Genomic DNA, 24,485 nt, shown 5'->3' on the forward strand with positions numbered 1-24,485 from the left:
TAAATTCAAATTCAAATTCAAAATTTCTTTGTTCATGTAGGCCTATCACAGGCACTTATGAAGCATTCATAAGTGCCTGTGTATGCGTATATGTTTACACAATTGCAAGAGGATGGTGATAACTTCGTTCGCCAACTTAAACCTAAAGCTACTAAGGATCCAAACGCGCCCTGGTCTGAGAGCCCACAACAAACTTAGCCGGGTATTTTTTTTTTGTTATCACCATCTCACAGTTAATTTATATTAAGCTATAAAGCTAGAGCAATTCATACCCAAGCTTTTTAATCGTTTAAGTAATCCTTAATATTATAATAGGATTTTTCTGTAAGCTTACGTTTTATATAAACTTTGAACTTATTGAGAGACATCTCAAAGATTTCTCATCTCATTTGGTAATTTGTTATCAAAAAGCAGCAGCATTTCGCAGCTATGTTAGCTACATGTGCTCGTAATTACACTGACAACCACGCCCTTACTTGGCAGAATGGAACACAGCGATTATGCTTGGCGTCACAAATAAGCATGGGCGGACTCCGCACGAGTTCTGTCACAAAAAGGTTCACTACTAGGCACTTATCTAAAAATAAAGTAATGCACATAACCCTTTAAGTGGTACGTGGTGTGCATCGAGGATACCTTTACAGATGATATGAAATGAAGTTAATCTCCAGTACGAGTTATAAGAGTAGTAGTAGGCTTTTTATAACTCTAACAATGCCTATCCTCAATTATGAAAATTGAGCTTAATTTGCTATACTCCGCGAAAAGCGGTAGAATCTGTATGGTGTAATTTATAATTTTTTCAATCTTTTTAATCCACACCAAACAGATCTGTCCGAAGATCTGTCTACGCACGTTTCGCTCTGAAACCGAAGCATCCTCAGGAGATGATGACTTTACAATGAATAATTGTTAAACATTAATTATTATAGTCTTTACAAGCAGTAATTGTTTACAATTAAAATAAAATGAATATTAAAATTTCACAGAGTATAGCAAATTAAGCTTAATTTTCATAATATACCATGGAATTCCGCCTGTTTCTAACCAATGCCTATCCTTGAGTTTTCGTACTGGAGATTTTTTAAATTTTATATCTTGTGCCCGCTTAGTGCAAACCCTGTGCATACTCTGTATGCACGCCACTGTTGTACAGTGGATACTGCGTCAATTATTATTTATATATATTAGATACATATTTCAACACTATATTTACCTTGCAAAAACAACGCGGCATGTACGAAGCCCTCCGGTATAAACTTGTTCGATTTCGATAGTTATTCCTTTAGGTAGGACAAATAGAAGATTTGCGGCATCGAAAGGGTTCAAAGATCGAATTCCAAGCTCCGGAATGCCTCCTACGAAATCAGGCAAGACAACCTCTATTGAGTTTTGCAAGCATCCTGGTGAAGAATCTCTGCAGGGCCTTTCAAAACCATCTGTTAATTAATATAGATAGTAAAGATTTCAAGAAGATAAATTGATAACGTACCTCTTTAGACATAGATGATCAAGTAACAATAATCAATAACATAAATCCTAAAGCAATACATATGTTAATTTTTAGTTAGCTGAGATATATTCATCAGTTATGACGTTCTGTGCAGATTTTTCTCGTACAACTTTATTAGACTTTCGTCCGAGTATGCGTCAACCTTAAAAGATGGACAAAGGCTGTTGCGCATTTTCTTTAAAACTTCGAAACTTCCACAAACATTGCATAGGCGTAACCTTTAAGCTTTTATGCATCGCACGCATCGGAAGGGCTTAAAATGAACATTTTCCATTTATGATCCGGTCCTATAGCCTTAGCGTATTATCTTATAGGCGATAAACTTTCTCGAAAAATGGACTATCCAACGCAAAACAATTTTTTTTATTCGAACCGGCAGCTCCAGAAATTGGCGCGTTCAACCAAAACTATTGATTCTTACAGATTTCCTACTTGGCCGAAGCCATTTTTTTACATTAATTAATTATTTACACATAGTTTTGGTGAATCATATTCATTATAATATTATGCTAGTTCTTGCTTGAGAAATCCTCATTAAGAAAAAAGATCAAAGAATGTTAAGACCCGTTTCTTATCCAAGGAAACTGCTCAGTTAAAATTTTCAGCAGAGGTTGTTTATCGAGCAGTTACACAGAATATGTTGCAAGACAATGGCCATGGCTTGGCTTTTCTGACTTTCTTACTTCTTAGAAGTCGTACGGTGGAATAAAAAAATCAATTAAGGCGAAGTCCATAAGGCTTCCTAGTGTCAAAACTCGTTATTATTTACATTTACTACACATACGCTCAATGGAAGTATTTTATCTCTTGCAATATCAAAGGATAAAATATCGTCCCCTTATCTGAACTATTAGTGAATTATTAATAACTAATTTAAATAAGTTATATTAGGTGTGTGATAATTATCGGAAATAACGGGGATTTCACTTACGGAAAACGTTGGCCACAGGTGCACAATATATAGAGATGATTAATAAGATGTAGTAATGTAGATATATCATGTTAGCTAGCACGTTTGTAAACATTAATTGAAGTAGCAAATTAATTGTTCTAATATGTCAGATTAAGAATATTAAGATTATTCATATCTCAATGAATAGATTTTAAAGAAAAGATCTGGCACCAACACTTAAAGGTCGTAGAAACAGAAGAATTAAAGAAGGAATGAACACAACAGTAGATACAATTTGAGTGAATGATAATGACCAAACTCGAAATTAATAACTCAAGACATCCGATTATTTTTAGCAATTAAATATCAATGAAGAAATAAGACACCAATAGTTTTAGTACTAATTTAATAACGAGCATTAAAATGAAGCAATTATCACAGTCACATTAAATAATCTTAAACATCAATAACACAGGTACAATTATTTTTCTTAACGCTTAAATGATTATATTTAAATATCAATCTAAGATCAGTTGTATTGAACTTATGTTTCCTTCCAAGCCCAAATCAAAGTTTATTATTAAATAGGGGAAAAGATTCAGATTGATCTATTTTCTATCTTTGTAATCTGATCATCCGGCAAGGAACCACTCTATTAAGAATAACTGGATTTTTGCACAGAGGACAATAATTCGTTTGATTTTTCGCTTTACGGAACCTTATTCAGTCAGCAAAAGACAAATCTGTACCTTAAAGTCACTCTGCTTTCTGCCTGTCTATCCAAATGTAACGGATCTCTCGGCTCGAACTGAACGGAATGACTTGCATGTACTTCTTTGAATATTTGGTGCACTATCTTATCCAGAATTTCCTTATATAGGTACTTGTATTTATTTATTATTTTGTATTGTGATGTCGACGGTGTCATTTTTGAACCTTATTCTTACGGGTCCCACTTATCTAGGAAGCGGTGATAGCCCAGTGGGAAGGACTTCGACTTCACTCTTGGGGGGCTGAGTTCGAATACCAGCAAGGACCTCTAACTTTACTAAGTGATGTGCGTTTTAAGCAATGACATCACTTACTTCAACATTGAAAGAAAATCTAATGAGGAAACCTTCATGCCTGAGAGTTCTCCATAATGTTATCAAAGGTGTGTGGAGTCCACCAATCAGCACTGGACTGGCATGGTGGACTACGTAACCTCTTCTCATTGTGGGAGAACACCCGTGCCCTGTAGTGGGCCGGTAATGAGTTGATATTCTGATGATGATGAAGGATATTTTGTAATAACATAGTATACTGGAGTTCTGGAGTAAGTATATAGTATTGAACTGTATTTACATGATGTGGTTTTTAAGCCGTATGGTACGAAATCAAAAGGGATTTCATTCCTTCTTCCACCAATTTAGGGGTCAGGTATCCAAACATTGGATACAATAACCTAAATTGTACTGAGTTACACTACTGAAGATATTTTAATATTATTAAATTTTAATCCGTATAAATGATTACTAATACATTTTTTTTCATGGTACGGAACACATATGTGAGCTTTGCTATTTTTGGTCGCAGTAGTATTTCAAATATCCTCTTCTCTGTTTTATCTGCCTATATTAAAAGCCATTATATTTTTGTTACCATTTAATTCTTATCGCAATTATCAATCCTTATGAAATCTTATGTCGATATCATAATTGTCATCATCATTTGGCTTATTGCTAATTGCTGAATTCTCTTCAAGATGGCATGCTACCGATTTTAGCAAAGATACATCTGAAACAAATTAGGTTTAAATTAATATTGTTTCTTGTCATATTTTATCTTTGACAGTGAAAAATGATATCACACATCTCTTTTCTCTCTCAAAGATAAATTATTACAGCGAGAGCGAGATTTTTCAGATGATAAGTTAATGATGATCGAAGATATGGGATTTGCTAATTGTTAGAAAGATTGTAAATTACGAGGTCTTGGTCCCCAGGTCTCGCCAAAATTTTTTGCTTTGGTAAAAATGATTTATTGCTCTTTGTAGTCCAGAGTAAAGTTACTGGCATCATCTAAGGCAAATTTCTGGTTATGACAATTGACGTTTTGTTACGATTATAATTCAATAAAAAACGTCAAAAATTTCAAAATATCACTGTTTTGAGCAATGGTAGTTTGGCTCCTGAATAAGAACTTTTTTCGTAGCCCAGAACTCTCGTTGCTTTGGTTTTCGAATGTAGTAATCGCCATCATCTGCACATTTTTTATCATCACGATTTGAATATCGAAATGTTTGTCTATGACTTTGAACAATTAGATGAGCTTACCAACTCCACAGTTAATGGCGCACTGCAACCTTGACAAGTTAAAGTAGGTTTGCCTGTCCGTGCCACAAACTGGGTTGTATTCCGGGGTGCTAGGACACGATGTTATACAAGTTCGTGCTGATATACTTATTGTTGTACTTCTCGGCGTTGTTGTAATTACATTGTGAGCTGTGGTTGTTATTTTTGGGCATGGCGTTCGTCGAATTAATTGAACATCTGAAATAATATTATGTACTCTTATAATCATCATTGTCAACCCATTACCGGCCCTCTTCAGGGCACGGGTCTTAGAATGAGCAGGGCCTCGATCCACCCCGCTGGTCAACGGAGAATTGTTGGACTTCACACGTTTTTGAGAATGCAGGTTTCCTCACGATGTTTCCTTTACCATCAAAGCAAGTGATATTTTAATTGTCTAAGTAAGAAACGCACAGAAATCCGAAAAACTAGAGGTGCTTGCGAGCTCGGGCGTTTGAAGGGAAAAAGGGGCCCTTACCACTGAGTTATCACCACTTATTATTTAGACTTATATTAATTACTTACTAAAACACTTCTACAATATTTTGATATTAAATCTTCGGCACTGGGAACCACTGCTATGAGTACGTGGTCCATAAACTTTAACATTACAATATGAAAAACGCGAAGAATATTTAAAAGCGAAAAGATTTGATTTATATAACTTTGTATATTTATAGTTAGTTCATTGAGTTACATAGGCTTAAGTTTATATCAGTAATAATAAGGATTGACACAGCTGCAGATGTCCCAAATAATCTGTAGATGGTACTGCTCTAAATCTCTGGAGATGTCTTACTACTCTGAATTTCTCTCTGAGAAGCAAGAGTGGAGCTTGTTCTAGCAGTAGACAGTAGCAGTATTAGTATTAGCCTGATCATGTTGGCTGGCTCATAGCTTTATCTTACGTAACGTACCTTTTCCACACCATTGTGCACATGCCATTTTTCCGTGGTTGTAATATGTGATATGATCGCTGCCGCACACAGGGCTGTACTCCGAGGTGGTTGGGCACGAAGACATGCAAGCCTGCAGGTTTGTGGATGTAGATGTTTGTATAGGACTTGCAGTAGTGCCACCCCAGCCTGAGCACGGTGCCAAATGGTGGATATTAACGTCTGGAAAAAATATTGAGGCCCTATTACACAAAAAAGAGCTCACCAACCGGTATTGGAGCAGCATCGTGGGTCTATGCTCCAAAACTTTAACTCCAATGAGAGACGAGGCCTGTTCCCAGCAGTGACATTAAAGTCTGCGTATTATGGATGATGACACCAAAAAAAAATTGTTGTACAGTAAAATATCCTATAACTGCCTTGTTCGTCTAGTATACTTAGTTAGCATGTTCATCTACGGATCACGAAGTCGTGGGTTCCATTCCCGGGTTGGGCCAAGAATGGTTAGCTATTGATATTTTCTGTTAAGAAAGAAATTGGTGATTGTAAACACAATTGCTTTTGACAGCACGTCAAACCATCGATTCCAGTTATTATCAGTAACATGTTATAAGTAATAGCCCCTAAACCCGCATTGGGGCAGCGTTATGGGTCCATGCTCTTGAACCCTTTCTCACATAACAGAGCAGACCTGTGGGCTGTGTTCAGCAGTTGAACTTTATAGACGGATACAGGAAGTGTAAAAAAATACAGTTTTTTAATTACTTTCGATATGATAATGTTTTTTACACATTTTTATTCTGCATATTGAATAAAGACAGGTGCTTGAAGGGGCCAGAAACGTAGGTAGGTATGACAACAAAGAATCCCCGTGTACATACATTTTTAATGGTCAGATAAATCCGATTAGTAAATGCATTGTCACTCGCATGTAAACCAATAGGTACAAACTTGGAAAAACCACCACAAGTTCCGACAAAAGATCACAGAAACACTATTTTGTTAAGTAATTACTGCAATGTCGGAAACATTGTTTTATCTGATAAATTAAGGTCTGGTTGTACGCCTGACCTGGAATAGGTATTGAATGTTTGAGCCAATGAATTCACTTTTATTGTACACCGCAGAAAACAAAAGTAGAAAATAAGAACACTTAGAGCACGCAAATCAAGGACCACAATTTGGAGGTCTTAACGCTACATAGCGATCTCTTCCAGGCAACGAAAGAGGTATGGGTCGAATATGCTGCATGAGCTCTAAAGATAGCGCGTAGATACAACAGACTGTATTCCTTAAACATTGAAACTTGCAGAAATGTATTTGTATTTGAAAATCGAATTATCTTAGCGAAGTGAAGATCTCAAACTAAAAATTTATGTCTGACTTAACTATTGAAAACTTCGAAGAGTAAATGTTTGAATAAATAAACACAGTCATATCAGTGTTAAAATATCCTACATCATTCGATCTATGTCTTAACAAGATACTAACAAGTTTGTCATCGAAAAACATCTATTTATAATAATTATATCACCACAGCGTCGAAGCTGACGACTGAACCGACAGTTATACATTCAAGAAGGGAGGTGTTTCGGTTCGAATTTTGTATCACAAGTCAATATCATCATCATCATATCAACCCATTACCGGCCCACTATAGGGCACGGGTATCCTCCCACAATGTGGAGCAGGTTAAGGCCGTAGTTCACCACGCTGGCCCAGTGCAGATTTGTGGACCTCACACTCCTTTGAGAACATTATGCAGAACTCTCAGGCATGCTGGTTTCCTCATAATGTTTTTCCTTCACCGTTGAAGCAAGTAATATTTGAATTGCTTCAATCGCAGGTAACTTAGGAAAGTTATAGGTGCGTACTGGGATTCGAACTCGGCCCTCCGTAAGTGAAGTGTAAGTCCTTCCCACTGAGCTATCACCGCTTCAGAAGTCACAAGTGCGCGTGTTCAATTTTTGTCTATTATTGCAAGTTTTAACTCTCTTTTCCAACAGTTGCTAAGCGATGGGCACCTATTAACCCAATAGAAAACATGCGATTAGTTAACAACTGTCGCTACTTATCAAATTATGCCTTTTCTATGAAGACGACCAGTTGGCAACTTGTTGGCAAAGTTACTGAATCGGGCAGCAGAAATGCGAAAAAAAATTTAAGAGCGGTTTTTCTCTCTTACGAATTTAGAGACCTAGGTACCTGGGGATGCACACCACTCCTAAAAGTGAGAGGGGTGGCGGCCCCTAAAGGGAGGCCAATGTTTAAACACGAAGCTATCATCACTGCGTGTGGTATAGGATAACTCAATCGTGAAAGCTCACCAACTCCGCACCGCATAAAGCATTGCAGCTGTTCAAGATTCTGGTAAGTGACGCCGTCCGTCCCGCAAACAAGCTCGTACTCCGCAGTCGGCTGACAGGACGTCAAACATTGTCGAGTTTGCCTTTGTGATACCCGACTTGTTGTGCGCGATCTATAAATGATAAATAATATAGTGAGATACTGTATTGTGATAATAGGTATATAGTAGCACCTAGTAGAGCTTTTTATGACAGAGCTCGTCCGGGAAAGTACTAACTGTCATGTTTATTCCTGCATCAAAGCAGTGTTGCTGTATTGCATCTAAAGGGCGTTACTAGTTTAGCAACAGGCACATGGGGCATTTTGTAAGAAGTGTTTTTACATGCTGTGCGAAGTGTTGCTGTGTTTATATAACGTGTAAGTAAAAACCGAAATAATACTTCAGAGGCTTTAGAGGTACATTATTTACTGTCTATGAGACTTATCTTAAACTTTGAATAAACCATTGCCATAGTTTTTACTAAAATAAATCGGATACAGCCCTAACATCACATGCAAAAGTAAAATCAAGTGACTCCTGTCACTTTATTAGGTACGCGTCGCGTAGCGTAGGTATGAACGTGTCGGTCTTATATTTTTAATAAGGTTGTTTGTCAAATAAGAACTAAGAGTACTAAAGATACTGAGAATGTTTTGATTCAATAGGGTTGTCATAAGTAATCACAGAATGTTTCGAATTAGTTTCTATGGAAAAACCAATATGCTTCTTTTGATTTAATATTTTTACAGGGTGATTCCTTACGAAACATACTTATGCACGCTTCAACAGTATTTCGTAATTCCGTAACACGCTGTATAAGCGGTGGTTTTAGTCCGTTAAATTATGACTTAGAGACTATTTACTAGGTATATAATAGAATCCTATAGATGTTTTGCACGATATGCAAATGTTAAACGATATAGTGGGATATATAAATAAATAGAATAACTTAATTCATCCACGCACATACTATATTTCTATCTCTGAGTCTATCTTTTTGTTCAGGCTAATCTTAGAACGGCTGCTCTAAAGCCAAGAAAATAAGTATCCTTTTAGCTATAGGACCTCTAGTTTTGTCTACTAAAACTACTGCTACCAACTATTCCCATCGTAAAATGACTTAACAGAGATAATAATACTATGGGGGGTTTGGGCTTGATTTTCCGGCAAGAGCCGCAGTTGTTTACACAGATAAGGCCACAATATCAATCAAAGTTTAAAATGAGTCGGAAGAAGGAATCAGTGAAATACTATTTTTCGGCTCAAAATGAACATTAAAAAATATCCCGTTGAACTCTTTACGAATGCGAAGTTAATTTAAAAAATACTCAAATCTCTATAGATGTGCCTGAAATATTTAAAGAGTTCCCTCGATTTCTCCAGATTCCCTCTAACAAATATGTACCAATACCATTCATATAAACAGAATAAATTTCCAAATCGGTTAGTAATCCGTAAAAAAAACTGAGTTCTAAGGTAACAAACATAAAATAAAAAGAAGCGATCTGAGAACCTCCTGTTTTGAAGTCCGTTGTAAAAACTGGAGCACCTATTATAGATATTCAATAATTGCAACTTACCCTCGTTCAGGAAATATGATACGGTGATCGTTTTCGTTATCATCAAGTGTGTCGTGATCTTCTAGTTCCCACGTTTGATATAGACGGCCGTCCCCGTTGCTTATCGAATACGGTTTGGAGAAGTATGACTGTGCATATAGTATAGCATTATCGTCTATAACGTTTGCTAATCTTCGGGTAAACACTTTTTGTTCAAACGCTATCAGAAAAACTGCGAACAAGGATAATTTCACTGTTTATTTTGCTGTGTAATTACGAACTTCAAATATATATATACGAGTATATCATCATCATCACCATATCAACCCAATACCGGCCCACGGGTCTCCCACAGTGAGAAGAGTACAGACCGTAGTCCACCATGGTGGCCATGTGTAGATTGGCTTACTCCACACGTCCTTGAGAACATTGTAGAGGACTCTCAGGCATGCAGGTTTCCTCACGATGTTTTCCTTCACCGTTGAAGCAAGTGATTTTTTATTTGCTTAAAACGCACATAACTTAGAAAAGTTCGTGGTGCCTGCTTTTGGTCCCCTGAAAGTTAAACCGAATTCCTAACATCTACGCAAAAATATTTTAAATTATTACCTCTTATATCTTTATTCAAATTAAAGAGTTCGCGAAACAATAACTCTACAGGCTACATAGTAAGGTGGTGGTAGCGGATATCAAACATAGGTTAAGGCCTATGATCATGCCAATGGCATTGAGCTTACTGGCGAAGCTAACAACCTCTTCACGCAGTCCGAATCTGACGGTTTATTACATTAATTATAAGTAAATTAAATAATATTTGTTAAAAACAATTTAAGTTACCAAATCGTTTTACTTACTGTAGGTACTTTATTGTACACTAAGATAAACGTCAAATCATAAACATGCCTGCAACTGAATATTATTTATGAAGTATAACCTCGCATGCTTCGCCTTCATATATCTTATATTAAATTTACTATAATTACCAATATTTTTGTAAAACACACTATATTTAGGTATAATGTGAGACCGAGGACCGAATGTCGGATATGAAATTCTCCTACAAACGCGGTCCCCAATCCAATGATCAACTAGAGCAAAGATACTTACCTACCGCAATGGCTGATATTCGATAGTACTCGCTACTAAGCGACATATTCCCGGATTATTTGCGGCCATACGGTGTTGGCCATTGCGGTGATTTAAGTCTTACCTTAAGCGGTAATTTGCTTAAGGTAAGACTTAAATCACGTAAACATTGAATGTTTACGTGATTTAAGTATTGATTTCAAATAATGGATGAATGAAGCTCCAATTAAAGGTCGGCTCACTCATTAGTAATCGAATGAGGTGAGGCTGATATATGATTTTAGCACACCTGAATAGATTGTCACTATGACTCATATGTCCTCTATATTTGACCATATTGATAATACATATGTTTTAAACATACGAACTTACAACAAAATACAAATGACCGTGAATCGTCTACGTGATCTTTACGAACTGTAAGTTTAAGGATAAAAATACTATGAGGTGTTTACTTTTACTATATGCAATATTTATACGCTGTGTTAAAAAATACTAAAGAGTAAAATATGAAAAATCACTTACAAATTACTGGTATGAAATTCTTCATTTTGTAAATAAACAAAGTCCACTAGTGAATGAATTACTCAATTCGCACACATATTTTATCACGTGTGTATATGTAGGTAATATCACCAGACGCGGCTAAGCAACGATTCAAAATGACCCTGCACCAACGTGTGGGAACTTATAAGCCAAATGTATGCGATATATTCTAGGAAAACCCGTTTATGTCATATGGACACTAGCTCCTGTCTCAATTTCTATCCTGGAAAATATTTGTGTATTCATTACCAGCGAAATCAATTCGTTAGTCGATCATTATTTTAGCTGTACTTTTTGTGTCAAGACTTAACAAATTTAAACATATTTTTGACTCATAATGTACCTATTCTGTCCTACATAATTATTAAAAGGGACATCTACGGAAGTTTTTATGTGATGCCTGTGTTACAATAAATCGTTTCTTTTTTATTTTTATTTTAGAAAAGTATATTACTATTTGAAATTGTCAGTGAATATCCTGTTTATTTTTATATAAACATCATAATCATCAAATAAACTAAATGACAGCTGGTAGTAGGTCTTTTGTAGGGAGTTCCAAATTCCAGTCACAAATTAGGACTCATGCGGCTGCTTGCGAGCTGCGACGCTTTTGTCTGTCCAATATAATAAGAAGGCGGATCCACCAGCTCTGCATTTACCGGTGCGGGGCTGCCATTCCAGCGACTTGATATCCCAACTTCCATCAGTCTCAAATTAAAAAAAACTGAATAATTACTACCACCTTTTGTAATTTATTTAATAAGCAGGTTGTTATAAAACTATCAATAAATATTTTTTTAGTAAAAATACCTACTATACTTCGGAGAGTGTGCGCAGGAACTGTTCGATCTCGTTCCCTCTTCACCATTTTACTATCCCATCGCAAGAGCCCTGGGGGTTTTATATCCTTATGTTGTCAATATACAAAAAATCGCACAAAGCGATTTGCATCACCTGGCATACATCGCATGGCTCGGATTTGGAACGGGCCTCCCAAGTTTTGTGTTTCCTAATTCTTACAACCCGGTTATCTTTAAAATAAAAGTGAATAGACGACAAAGTCAAAAGTCAAAGTCAAAAATATTTTTAATCAAGTAGGCAGGTTTAATACGTGGCACTTTTGATGCGTACATAAGAATTACACGGTTGTGAGATGATGGCGATAACCACATTCGTAAACTTAAAACTAAAGCTACGAGGGTTCCAAACGCGTCCTGGTCTAAGATGAAGCCTACAACAAACTTAGCCGGGTGTTTTTTTTTGTTATCACCATCTCACAATGTCATTTTAAATTATTAGAAGAACAACCTGGTTAGAGCAATAATTTACACCCAAGCTTTTTTATCGATTACGTAGTCCTTTATACTATAATAGGAAGTCCTTTATGTCTTCTAGGCAAGCGAGTCCCGTCTTAGGCCACATCTAATCTTCACTTTCCATCGGGTGAGATTGGGGTCGAGAGCTAGTCTATTACCAATAAAAAATAAAAAGAAGAAAGAAGAAATTATTATTATAACATAAACAGGGGTGTAGATACCGCCGTATCAGCCGTAATGATACAAGGCCCCCGGAATACAGAGGCCCCTAACGTGTGTAAGCAAAAATTAGTAAAACCTACAAAACTTACCCAAGGACTTTGATTTGGCAGGAACGGCTATCAGACTTGTCTCTGTTGTCTTTAAAAGCAGATAATTTAGTCTGTTTTCTGAGCATTTTTTAACTTTCATTTTGGCCACCTAAACTTATTTCGATACGGGTCCGTCCCCTTCCAACTCACGCTACGCCGCTGGATAATAATAAAATCATCCTTTATCTTTCTGAAATTATCTGCGTCTCACAGTATAGAGTGTATTTTTGTTATTTGTTTGGTGTACAATAAATTGAATTTGATTAATTGATTGAAGACCAATGGCTAACACATGAAAAAATGTAACGTCTACTCTTTATTTTTACTGGATATATGAATTCAGTTGAAATCGGCTGCTAGACTGTCAATTACAAATATCCTTTATTCTATTCAATTAAATTCTTAGGTGAAAAAATGGTTTGTTACAAGACGTAGACCTAGACGTACTAGAGGTAAATAGAAAAATAAAAAAAAAATGCATATATGTATCTTTAATTATTTACATTTGTGGTCAGTAAGTACTACGTTACTTGAAAACTCAATGAACAGTCTCCTCGCCATTGTTCAAAGGAAAATCCCTAAAGTACAATAAATGGATATAATTAAAAAATTTCATTGTATTTCTAATCAATAAAAAGGTCTGACAGTACTTATAATAATGCTTAATACTGGAACATTACTCTGAATATTTATATTAAACGACTTTGTATAAAATATTATATTTTATAATAACATATTATTTACCATGTTATATTTCTGTCATTTTTGCTTGCTAAGTTACGGAAAATAAAATACTAAGTAATTTCTAAAGTAGTAAATACATTTAAAAATGTATTAATTGATACAGAGTCTTGCATGGCCTGCCAACTTTTTCTCAATAGGAAATTGTTTTCCATCTACGACCAGGTGGCCTATCTGCTGGCTCCGTCAATTAACACTATAGGAAAAAAATATATACTTAGATATCGCCTTAATTGTAGGCTAAACTTTCATCTGTATCCGGTTCTAGAGTCATTCAAATTACCAACGTTATATTATAAGTACAGATCCTTTAAGGATACAGAATGCTATGTTAGGTACAGACGCTATACCATGTTTTAACCTTGTGACTATCTTAAAAAAACTCTGTTTATTTTGGATGTAGGTAACGTTACATTATGCCTTAATAGCTGTTTCACGTGGTTTCACTCGCGTTTATGTCTTAATGCTACGTTATCTAAGTAGGTACTCATAGACGTAAAGTCCCCACGTACGTCCCGTATTTTTTTTTTTTTTTTTCTCATAACTATATCATTGTAATAGTAGTTTTATATGTTAGGAAGCATTCAAAAATACTGGAGTTCGTAAAAACAATTGTATTAGCTATATAGCTTGGCTCGGATTGCATTTAGATTTACAATACAGTATCTCATAATAAATTAATTTACTTTTATTTTGTAACAAAGTAAACGAGTGCCTTACATCAAAGCTAGTGACGGAATACTTTTCTTTTTTTTTTAATAATGAGGCTTTAAACCTATGCGGTTGCACTAGGAAAGCTATATGTGACGGAATACTTTTTTCTTTTTTTTTAATAAAGGGGCTTTAAGCCTGTGCGGTTGCACTAGGAAAGCTATATGTGACTGAATACTTTTTTTTATTGCACTACTAGTAAGTGACGATGCAGTCTTAGATGGTAGCGGGCTAACCTGTTAGGGTAAGCAGTAATACTAAACCGATACCCCAAATCGGTTTCTACGCGATATCGGAACGCTAAATCGCTTAGCGGCACGTTTTTGTCGGTAGGGTGGTAAATAGCCACGGCATAAGCCTCCCACCAGACCAGACCAGAGAAAATTCTGAAAATATAAATTCCCAAATTTCCCCTGCCAGGGATCGAACCCGGGACCTGCCACTATACACGGATACCTATCATTCAAGGACATAAGGCGGTGATAGCCCAGTGGGTAGGACTTCGACTTCACATCCGGAGTTTGGAATTTTTTTGAATTTTTTTTGGAATCCCAGCACGCAATTCTAACTTATGTGCGTTTTAAAATTAAATATCACTTGCTTTAACACCGTGAGGAAACCTGCATGCCTGAGAGTGCTCCATAATGTTCTCATATGCGTGTGGTGTCTACCAATCCGCAATGGGACTTAACCCCTTCTTATTGTGGGAGGAGACATGGGTCCTGTAAAGGGCCGGTTATGAATTGATATGATGATTCAAGGACATGGAGTTCCTTATGCCCATCATTTGGTAAAACACCCTGATTCATTCATTCTTACAAATTCACCATCTTTGTCATCATTATTATTGCAAATAGTAAGTAGTGAATCTACCGTTCCCATGCCGGTATTTTATGGAAGAGTAAATATAAAACAAGTATAAAGCTTGCACTAGTATGCGTATTGGTAAATGGTGATAATATTCATCACAACGATAAAATATATCATAGTTTTCTACAAAATACCATGGACCCATTATGGTATGGAATATTTCAATTGGAAAATGAGATGTGCGTCAAAATGGTTTTTGTTCGCAATTTGCGGTAAGTTAACAAATTGTTTTTATTTACGTTCGTGATTTGCAATATAATATGTACCTACCGCATGGATCCATAAATAATGTTAAATATCTACATTATACAAGCGGTCAAAACTATCAACGTGTAAGTTTACATTACAAACTAAAAACGTTGTCTTCAAGGGACGCACGGTATACAATAAAAAGCAAGAAAGAAAATATGGAGTCAAATAATCAGAACTAATAAAGCTTCATAAAATCTTTTATTACTGTTACTTTTACTATTTTTTTCATTACTTTCGTTATAATAATTCGGACACGAAACATCAAGGGTGTGCAAGTGATGGGTAAAATTGGCGTGGTTTCTATATTAGAAGCAGCAATTTGGAAAGGTACATATTGTTTTCTGAAGGCATTGAATTCAAGTCCATCCGTACATCTCGAAGATTGTTGCTCTTCGAGATACGCGGATGGACAACGCCAATTTTAACTTAAAGCTACTAACTAAGAAGTTAACAAATTATCTTTTTACCTTTCCTTTTCTATTGTATATCAAATACTAATACTTAACACAAGCAAGTCAGCTTCGCTTTTATTAAAATCCTGTTATTCTAAATCTGAATCAGTGCCCGCCGGATCTATTGCTGCATTGAAGTTATGCAAGGTCGATCTTGAATCACTCTTTCTATCTCCTTAATTAATATGAACTGCACATGCGGTTTGATTTTAATTAAATGTAAACAATAAAATTCTTTAGAAATTACACATTATTACATTATTTTTAGACTGGTCATTTAACCACTTGGCACTGGGCATTCCACCACTACCATGATTCAAAACTTCTATTTGTTTTTTTTTTAGTTCATTTTGCCTTAGATTTACTTTTCCAGTTCACTTATGCCACAGGTTTCTCATCCCACAGGGATGCACAAGCATTTTGAAATTATGTAATCCAAAATTATCTCCTAGCTCTCTTCATTAAGTTATGATGCAAATGAAAAGACATTCTCAAAAATTTTAAGGGTAGCTGAATTTAGTATTGAGAAATAATTGCAACATTTATTTACCTTATTTTTTAAAGTTAAGGTAGTTTAGTGAAAGTAGTAATGCTCAACTAACTACGTACAACGTTCAACTATTTTTTAAATGCTTAACCGTACCCTCAATACAGGATTACCTAGTGTGTGTAACAACGGGTGTATCTTTTGGTCAACTAAAAATACATTTATTTTCATTTTGTCATGTATAGCAATAGCAAATAAATGCGGGGACTTTATTGCTATAATACATCGTAAGGCGTTGAAGGATACTGATGAAACGTTTTTTTTTTCGGATTATGTGCTGTCCGCAGTTACCACTAAGGAATGGGGTGAGCTCGGAGCTTCGATAGAGACTGAGATTTATACCTTGAAGAAATCGGGTGAGAAATCTCAAAGTAAATCTTTGAGGCTTAGAAAGGACTTAAAGTGGGAGTAATGATTGTAGAGCTGAGATTAATCGGGACGCCCCAGCGTGCCAGCTAACATAGGCAGGAGTCAAGAATTTAATACACTCACAAGGGGTACAATTTACATTGCCATCAGCCAAAGCACAGCAATAGAGGAAAGGTCAAGTTTACACCAGTGCGCCCTTGCCAGAGAGTGGATCAAACTGTAGGAGTGGTTCACCCACTTGAGGCTTAACACCTATGCCCCTGCCCTCCCCCAAGCCCTGTTTTTATGAACTGAATCCCCTATGTACGCATTTTTTACGTAAAGTAGGTACGCACCAAAATGCCATCTATGCCATATACATATATTTACATCTATTTGTATAAAGATGTAATTATGTGACTTTGTAACTCAATATTTAATTTATTATAACAAGGTATGAAGTTTAATATGTTTCACATCTCCCAGTAGTCTGTTTTTTTATTTGATTAATTTAAACGGCCTCCCCGAACAAAATAGGAAAAACAAAACGCATTAGCGCATATTATTATTTAATTCTTTTGTTCTTGAAAAACCCGTTTCAATTATTTGGCTATCTGAGGTCAAGGTAATTCATAACCGGAATATATCTATAGCATGTCAAATTATTATTGTTTTATTCCACTACAAGTTTGCTCTTGACTGCAATCTCACCTGGTGGTAAGTGACATATTCATTCCCAAACTCCATAGAGCTTTTTGTAATAGCTGGTCCGGGGATATACTAACGCCATGCTTATTTTGTCGCTAAGCAGCATTGATGTATTTACACGGGACTTACACCGTTAAGCACGCGATTAGTTTCAAATTGTTAAACGACTGATAGCTAAACAACAAAGCACATTTTTTGCTTGGTCACATTAGTTGGTAGGTATAAAATCTATTAAAGAAGTCAGATTTTTTTTGTTAAAAAAATCCCTTTGTGACATAAGTACATACGGGTGCATTAGCGATCCAGTCTTTTATTAAGATTCAGACAGCGCAAAAATATCTACCACCTGGTTTCTTTGTCGTTATCATTAAGGTACTTAATGCACAAAATTGTACTCTCTTGATATGTATTTACATATCAAGAGTATATTGATGCACAAAATTGTACTCTCTTGATATGTAAATACATATCAAGAGAGTACTAGTAGTCTTTTTTTTTCTTTGGTGTACAATTCAAGTGTATTCATTCATTCATTCATACTTATTCTATTCTCATACAGCTCAGTCGGTTGGGGATAAAAAAACAACTTACAATCAGACCCAGGGTAGGTTACATTTTACCTACATTGTGCAGTGTGACTTGTCATGCAACTTTATACAGGTAAAATAAAAAGATGACTGAAAGGTTTTTATTTATACAGAGAATGAAGATCAATGCGCTCATAACACTGAATAAAGTTGGCTCCAGCGATTTTAGCACCTAGTCTATTAAACTGGTTTTGTTTTAAACAAAAGAAACTAGTTCTAAAGTCTGAACGAGTTCAATATCGAGCTAATTTGAAACAAGTTTTTTTTTAGAAAAAGATGTTTACAAGTTTATACTACTTATACCAAACTAATAAAATGAATGTTTTATTAATAATTTTAATCAAAAAAGTTAAAACAATAACCTGTTTTTTAAATAGATTCTTCAATTAGTTTGTATGATATGTAGTTAGGTCGTATAAAAGGTAGTTGTTTACTCGTCATAAACGACCTCATACAACTTACAAGATGTTATGTTCAGGCCAGTGTCCACAACTGACTTCAATGAGTGTTATGCTCAATTCACTAGCGTTTCATACAACGTTTTTCAACACTAGTGTGAAGAAAAATATGACTTTTACTTTTTGTTATTGGACAAAAAGTAAAAGTCATATTATATAAGACTTAGTAAAATACTTAAAATAAACAGTTAATACTTTAATTTTTACCAAAGAAATTTAGTGAATGCTAGCGAAGAAGAAATATTTCAAAATATTAGCCATAAGTGTGAAGCGGTTTTTTTTGTTCACCTCGTTTTGTGCTCTGGAAGCAAGGGCACGACCGAGATCGACATACAGCTGATATTAAAAAAATCTAATAATGCGAACATTTTCGTATAAATATCATAACTTAATGTTATGTAGTAAACACGTCTTAGTATAATTATTAGAAACTTTATTATCGTGAACAATTAGATACAAATAAATTTAAAACTCTTTGTTGACTTAAAAAAAACTGACAATTTTTTCTTCCTCTACATACGTAAGTTTATCTTGCAATGAGTATAAATTAATTTTAGTTTACTTATCGTAAAAAACAAGTGAAGCAATGCGAAATTTAAAATTATGAGCCTTAAAGCGATGAAATAATATTTTGGATACATGTGATTTAAATGGGTAGGTACATATTGTCGCAATTTTTTTTAATATATAATTTGAATTACTTGTATTTATTTACTTTCATCTCCTTGATAAATAAAATTATAATTTTATTTGTTTGAAATACTTAATTATAGTAATATTGTTTCTTTAAAATATAAATATAACCTAAAATAAACTATTTAAAACGAAATAAAATCTAAAACGTCCTCGAAACCACCGCAGCGAGGCACAGTTCCTAAGATGCTGGCAGCATTGCCCCTTTGGATGGCCAAACTAATTCGTTGGCCAAGGTAACTGCCCGCTCTAGGATCACCGGTAGACTCGATAACCCTTTTCGATTTCCCTTTAATCATTCCAGCTTCTTAATTAGGTAACACGGTTATCACCTAAAATATAACGTGTCTTCTCATAGTTAACGACCAGATCTAGATAAGGAAAATAAATGAACTTTATTCAGTATTAATACTTTAATTGTATATTTTAAGATCAGTCACACTAAAATTTCTAAAACGAATTGTATCTAATTAGCCTGGGTGGTGCCTGGGCATCTCGATGCTCGAAGAAGGTTCACAGCTGAAAAAAAAACAATTCGGTTGATAAAATTGAATGTGTGCATTATATAATAATGATCAAATGAGTTAAGACTTATTGTAAGTAGAGCTGAGAATCAAATAAGCAATGATTTTGTTATACCCTGTTATAACAAATTCATAAATTGTTTTATAACAATAATAATATTTGTAGCTACGTAGTTTCTAAGTGTTCTGAGATCCTGTGTACCAATAAAAGTAAAGTTTGAGTTATATCCTTTGAAGACCTCCCTGACGTAGTAGTGAGCACAGTTACAATTTATGGGAATAAGTGAAGGTTCGATCCAAATTTAGGGAATTTATAATTTCTAAATTTTATCTGGTCTGATCTGGCCCCGCGATTCGGGTTAACAACCGCAAGGTAGGTGGAGCCATGGAAGGCGATGGTTGGATCTTTCTAGCAAGAAGACGTGGTTAGTTACTGACAAGCGCCAAGAGATTTCACGTTCCTGTACGTTCCGCGCGGAAACCGATAAGGGGTCCGTGTTTAGCTTTGTGCCATCGTAGACTAGTTAGGCCCTGACTGCATCATCATGCAGTTCATGAATTAAGTCGGGTTAAGGAGTAAAATAAAAAAAAACCTTGGTGTTTTCGTTCCTTATGCTAGATGAAGGCCCTTCATTATTTTATGAAGATATGATACAGAGAAAGAGATTGAAACTTCTGTGTTGATACAGTAAGCACCCATATAGTATTATAATTTGAATGAAATAAAATAGGGTATAGCTTCAACCATTACTATTTGGTACCGAATACCACATAGAAGTTGGAGTTTAGAATCCTATAATTGAAACGAAGGTAATCGGATTCCACAAGCTATGCACCAATATTTCGATGCCTCTGGCAGTCTCTTGATGATCCTTACACGATTCATCGGGGGGCTGCCATATGGTTATCAATTCTACATGTTAATTACAAAATTAATGTTTATTATGAACATACGAGGAAAATATTATAACTAAGTACTTAACTGTGCCAGCAAATACATTAAAAGCAATCAACAAAACGACGACTATAACTAACATATTGAAATGATTTATTTGTAGGAAACAAATAAATCACAATTTAAAACGCTGCCAGCTATTTAAACGACAATACACATTTAGAAACAACATTAATAATATATATACGATTTTCCTCGTTCACAAAGTTAACGGCTTGAAACGTATTCAAATTAATAACTTATATCATTTGTCACAGTTATCAAAAAACGGGCAGCAGCGTCCTCTTTTTTACTACTACCATCTTCTGCGATTACCCACCCGTCCGCCCAGCGAGATGATCACGGGCAAACCATTCCGCTGGGAGAGGCCATTGGACTGTTATAGACTATTTATGATTCAATAATACACTTCAATGGATCGTTTTAGTCTTGCTTCTAATAAATGCGATAAAAGCTTCTAAATTACAGATGAATGAATTAATTAACAGATGATTATTCAATACTTACTGACTCCACAGGCTTGGGCACAACCTAGGCGTCCAGGGTTATCATACGTAACGCCGTTGGAACCACAGACCGGGTTGTATTCAGACGTGACAGGACAGTTTCTTATGCATGCCTGCGCTGCACTCGACTGAGTTGTAGCCCTGGAATTCGCAGAAGTTCTATTACTATAGAAGCAGGCGATACTTTGCAGAAGTCTATAATATATAATTAATACATAAAAATACCTTTTAAGGGCACTTTCTGCTCAGAGATTTTTTTTCTTTTATACCTAATTTGTATAGAAATTAAAATATAACTTATATATAGTTATTTTTACATTTCTGTACAAATTTCTACTTTGTCAGTCAGTCATGACAGAGCCTTAAGGAAGATTTAAGTATATGCATTAATTTTAGATATGTACTTTTAAATATAAATCGTTTCAATGCGAAATTATGTCATCAAAAAATTAATAAAATGGTTTAAAACCATCTCAAATAGTCCATCCAACCAGGATGGACTGGGATCATTAATAAATATAAAAAAGGGAAAAAGTAATAGGCATTAGCGCGAAAAATCCAACTTTCCTTACTACAGTATAAGTGTATAAATACAGCTACAAAAAGTACTAAGTAGATACTTATTGAAAAACTGAATGACAATGAAATTAAAATAAGATAACAAAAAAAGGTAAGCAAGCGGTGAATGCCCTGAGGATAAAGCTTTAGCGTCCCTTTGGGGGTTCAAAAAAAAACATCATTAAAAAACTGGTAGCCGGAGAGTTCTCCATAAAGTCACCAAGGGCATGTGAAGTCTACCACTTGGCCAGTCTGGTGTACCAATTCTCATTCTGAGAAGAGGTTCAGTACCCTGAAGTGGGCCGGTAATGGGTCAACAATGAGAATGACAATGAACAATAATTAAAAGACCCCAAGATGCTCCGTGTTTTTTTTACCATAAACTGAGACTTTACTTATTAATATAAGTACTTACCTACTAAGTACTGGTTGCTTTTCAGCTAAAACTTCACATACAACTTTACTAACATGGAAAACAGGTTTAACAGGTGTAGGATTAAGTATTAAAAATCTGTATCACCTAATACTTATAGTACTGTATGTTTCCACAAAACAAATAAATAAATAACATATGAATATACCTAAGTAGTTTAAAATAACAATCTTACGCATTAGGAGAAGGTGTTGATTGTTGTCCTTGTCCCTGTCCCGGGGATTGATTTTGCCCTTGTCCCTGGCCTGGAAACTGATTTTGTCCCTGTCCTTGGAACTGGTTTTGTCCCTGCCCTGGAAACTGATTTTGTCCCTGGCCTGGAAACTGATTTTGTCCCTGGCCTGGAAACTGGTTTTGTCCCTGTCCTTGGAACTGGTTTTGTCCCTGTCCTTGGAACTGATTTTGTCCCTGTCCTTGGAACTGATTTTGTCCCTGTCCTTGGAAAGGACCTTGTCCCTGTCCTTGGAAAGGACGCTGTCCCTGTCCTTGGAACGGACGCTGTCCCTGTCCTTGGAACGGAACTTGTCCTTGTCCTTGGAACGGACGCTGTCCCTGTCCTGGGAAAGAATCTTGTCCAGGGAACTGACCTTGCCATTGCCAGTTAGGCCTGTTAGGCCTGTTAAATTCATTACCGTATCTATCTTCTAAATTTTCCTCCCCTGAATTTGTGTCGCCACTTTCTTCTTGGCGTTTATTTCTATAGCTTAAGCCAAAAGCTACATTGCTTAGGATAGCTGTAGCAAGAGAAAAATAAAAAAATAAAGTTCGTCTGCTCAAATAGTTTACAGTACCTACACCTACATGCTATTTTGGACACTATGTAAATATAATTGAATACTAAATAACATTTTGATAAACGTTTTTTTTACATCAGTTAAAATAATTAAACCAAGGAAAAACTTAATATGTGAATCCATAAGAATCGTGACGCGACACGAATATAAATGCAGAGTCTTTGAAGTAAGACCCCCGCCTTTCGGCATGATTATGGATTTTTTGGCTTCAGGTCATTATTTGGATTGGTTACCTACCAAGCTAGTCATAAACAGAGAAACCTATTGAAAAATAATTAGATGAGGGTAGAGTAGTAAACATGTTTTCAACCAATTACTCATCATCAATCCGACTGCTGGATAATGGCATATTGTCTCATAGCACATCTATTAAAGCTAATACCTTTCCTAGGTAATGAGGTAGGACTACTCTCTGAGGCACGGGATTTCCAAACTCCGGGCGGATTCTTACTGAAAACCACTTTTCTAAGCCCAAATACCTACTTTCCTCTATCTAGAAGACATAACTATCTACTAATTGAATAACTCAGGAACCGATCCCTGGCCCGTGACTTATTTTAAATTTCACTAAGCCACCAATAATAATTCAACATAAAAAGACTAATGACCACATGCGGATATACGGAAAAACTGATGTATACATTTCAATATATTTTGTCAGATTAATTAACATATTTTGATTTGGCCATGAATTTTTGTTGTTGACCTGTTCTGTAGTTATCACCTTACAAATTCGTTTTTTTAACCCTTTCTCCCTCTCTCTTTGTTAAAAACAGTGTAGCAAATAATCTAAACAAAATGGCCAAAATAATTTCGATAATTAAACTAAGCGTATTACTACATTACAATATTCAAAAAAACATTTAAGTAGCCATCTATTTTTCAAAAAAAATTAGTTCAAAGTTACACGAGTAACACAAAATTTGTATAATGATTATTTTACAAAAAAAAACTAATAGGCCACTTACCAAATACTAAAAAGAGGCACCACTTCTCCATGTTTAAGTTTTGTTGCTCACTAATATATTTTTAATGTAAATTATGTCTATTTATTCCAACGCGGTTCACCTCTGCGTCGAGTGATACGCAACTGCAAAGAAACCAGTCAGGATTTGTGTTTATAAAGTGCGTCAACGGAGTCTTCAGACAAATTTCTTGCGTACATTAGTGTAGTATGACGTTTTTATCGATTAAACTTTTTATAAATAATTAGTTGTCCTCTTTATTTTTACAGCGTGCTACGCTCGGATTTTCTTTGCAGGATAAGGTCCGGAACGAAGTTATCCGCAGTAGAACTATAGAAACTAACGTAGGCTGGTCACGATTGTTGGAGTAAAAAAGTTCCTCGAGCGGAGATCGCATCTCGGCAGAAGAGTGTCGGGCTAACTAGATGAAGGGACGACCTCCGAAATTGTCAGGTATCAACTGGATGCCAAAGCCTGAAAGTTTGGCGCTACTTGAAAGAACCGTAGCCTATGTGTCGAGCATTTAATGCATATTAGTTGATATCATGATGGTGATGAAGGGTCAGCACAACATTTCATCTTCA

General features: G+C 35.5%; 1 protein-coding gene across 1 annotated transcript in view; it reads right to left on the minus strand.

Moving 5' to 3' along the window:
* Positions 1-24,224, minus strand: part of LOC120630128 — a 28,272-nt gene extending 4,048 nt beyond the window's left edge. Inside the window, exons 1-11 of the mRNA XM_039899279.1 lie at positions 23,905-24,224; positions 22,318-22,876; positions 21,153-21,292; positions 13,445-13,467; positions 11,152-11,197; positions 9,562-9,772; positions 7,962-8,113; positions 5,656-5,856; positions 4,721-4,936; positions 4,071-4,181; positions 1,217-1,439 (exon numbers count right to left, since the gene is read on the minus strand). Of these exons, the coding sequence (XP_039755213.1) occupies positions 1,217-1,439; positions 4,071-4,181; positions 4,721-4,936; positions 5,656-5,856; positions 7,962-8,113; positions 9,562-9,772; positions 11,152-11,197; positions 13,445-13,467; positions 21,153-21,292; positions 22,318-22,876; positions 23,905-23,935 (1,913 nt within the window). The 5' untranslated portion in view covers positions 23,936-24,224. The remainder of the gene's footprint in view (positions 1-1,216; positions 1,440-4,070; positions 4,182-4,720; positions 4,937-5,655; positions 5,857-7,961; positions 8,114-9,561; positions 9,773-11,151; positions 11,198-13,444; positions 13,468-21,152; positions 21,293-22,317; positions 22,877-23,904) is intronic.
* Between the last annotated feature and the right edge of the window lie 261 nt (positions 24,225-24,485).

Source organism: Pararge aegeria, chromosome 15 (genome assembly GCF_905163445.1).
Source record: "Pararge aegeria chromosome 15, ilParAegt1.1, whole genome shotgun sequence".
NCBI classification, from domain to species: domain Eukaryota; kingdom Metazoa; phylum Arthropoda; class Insecta; order Lepidoptera; family Nymphalidae; genus Pararge; species Pararge aegeria.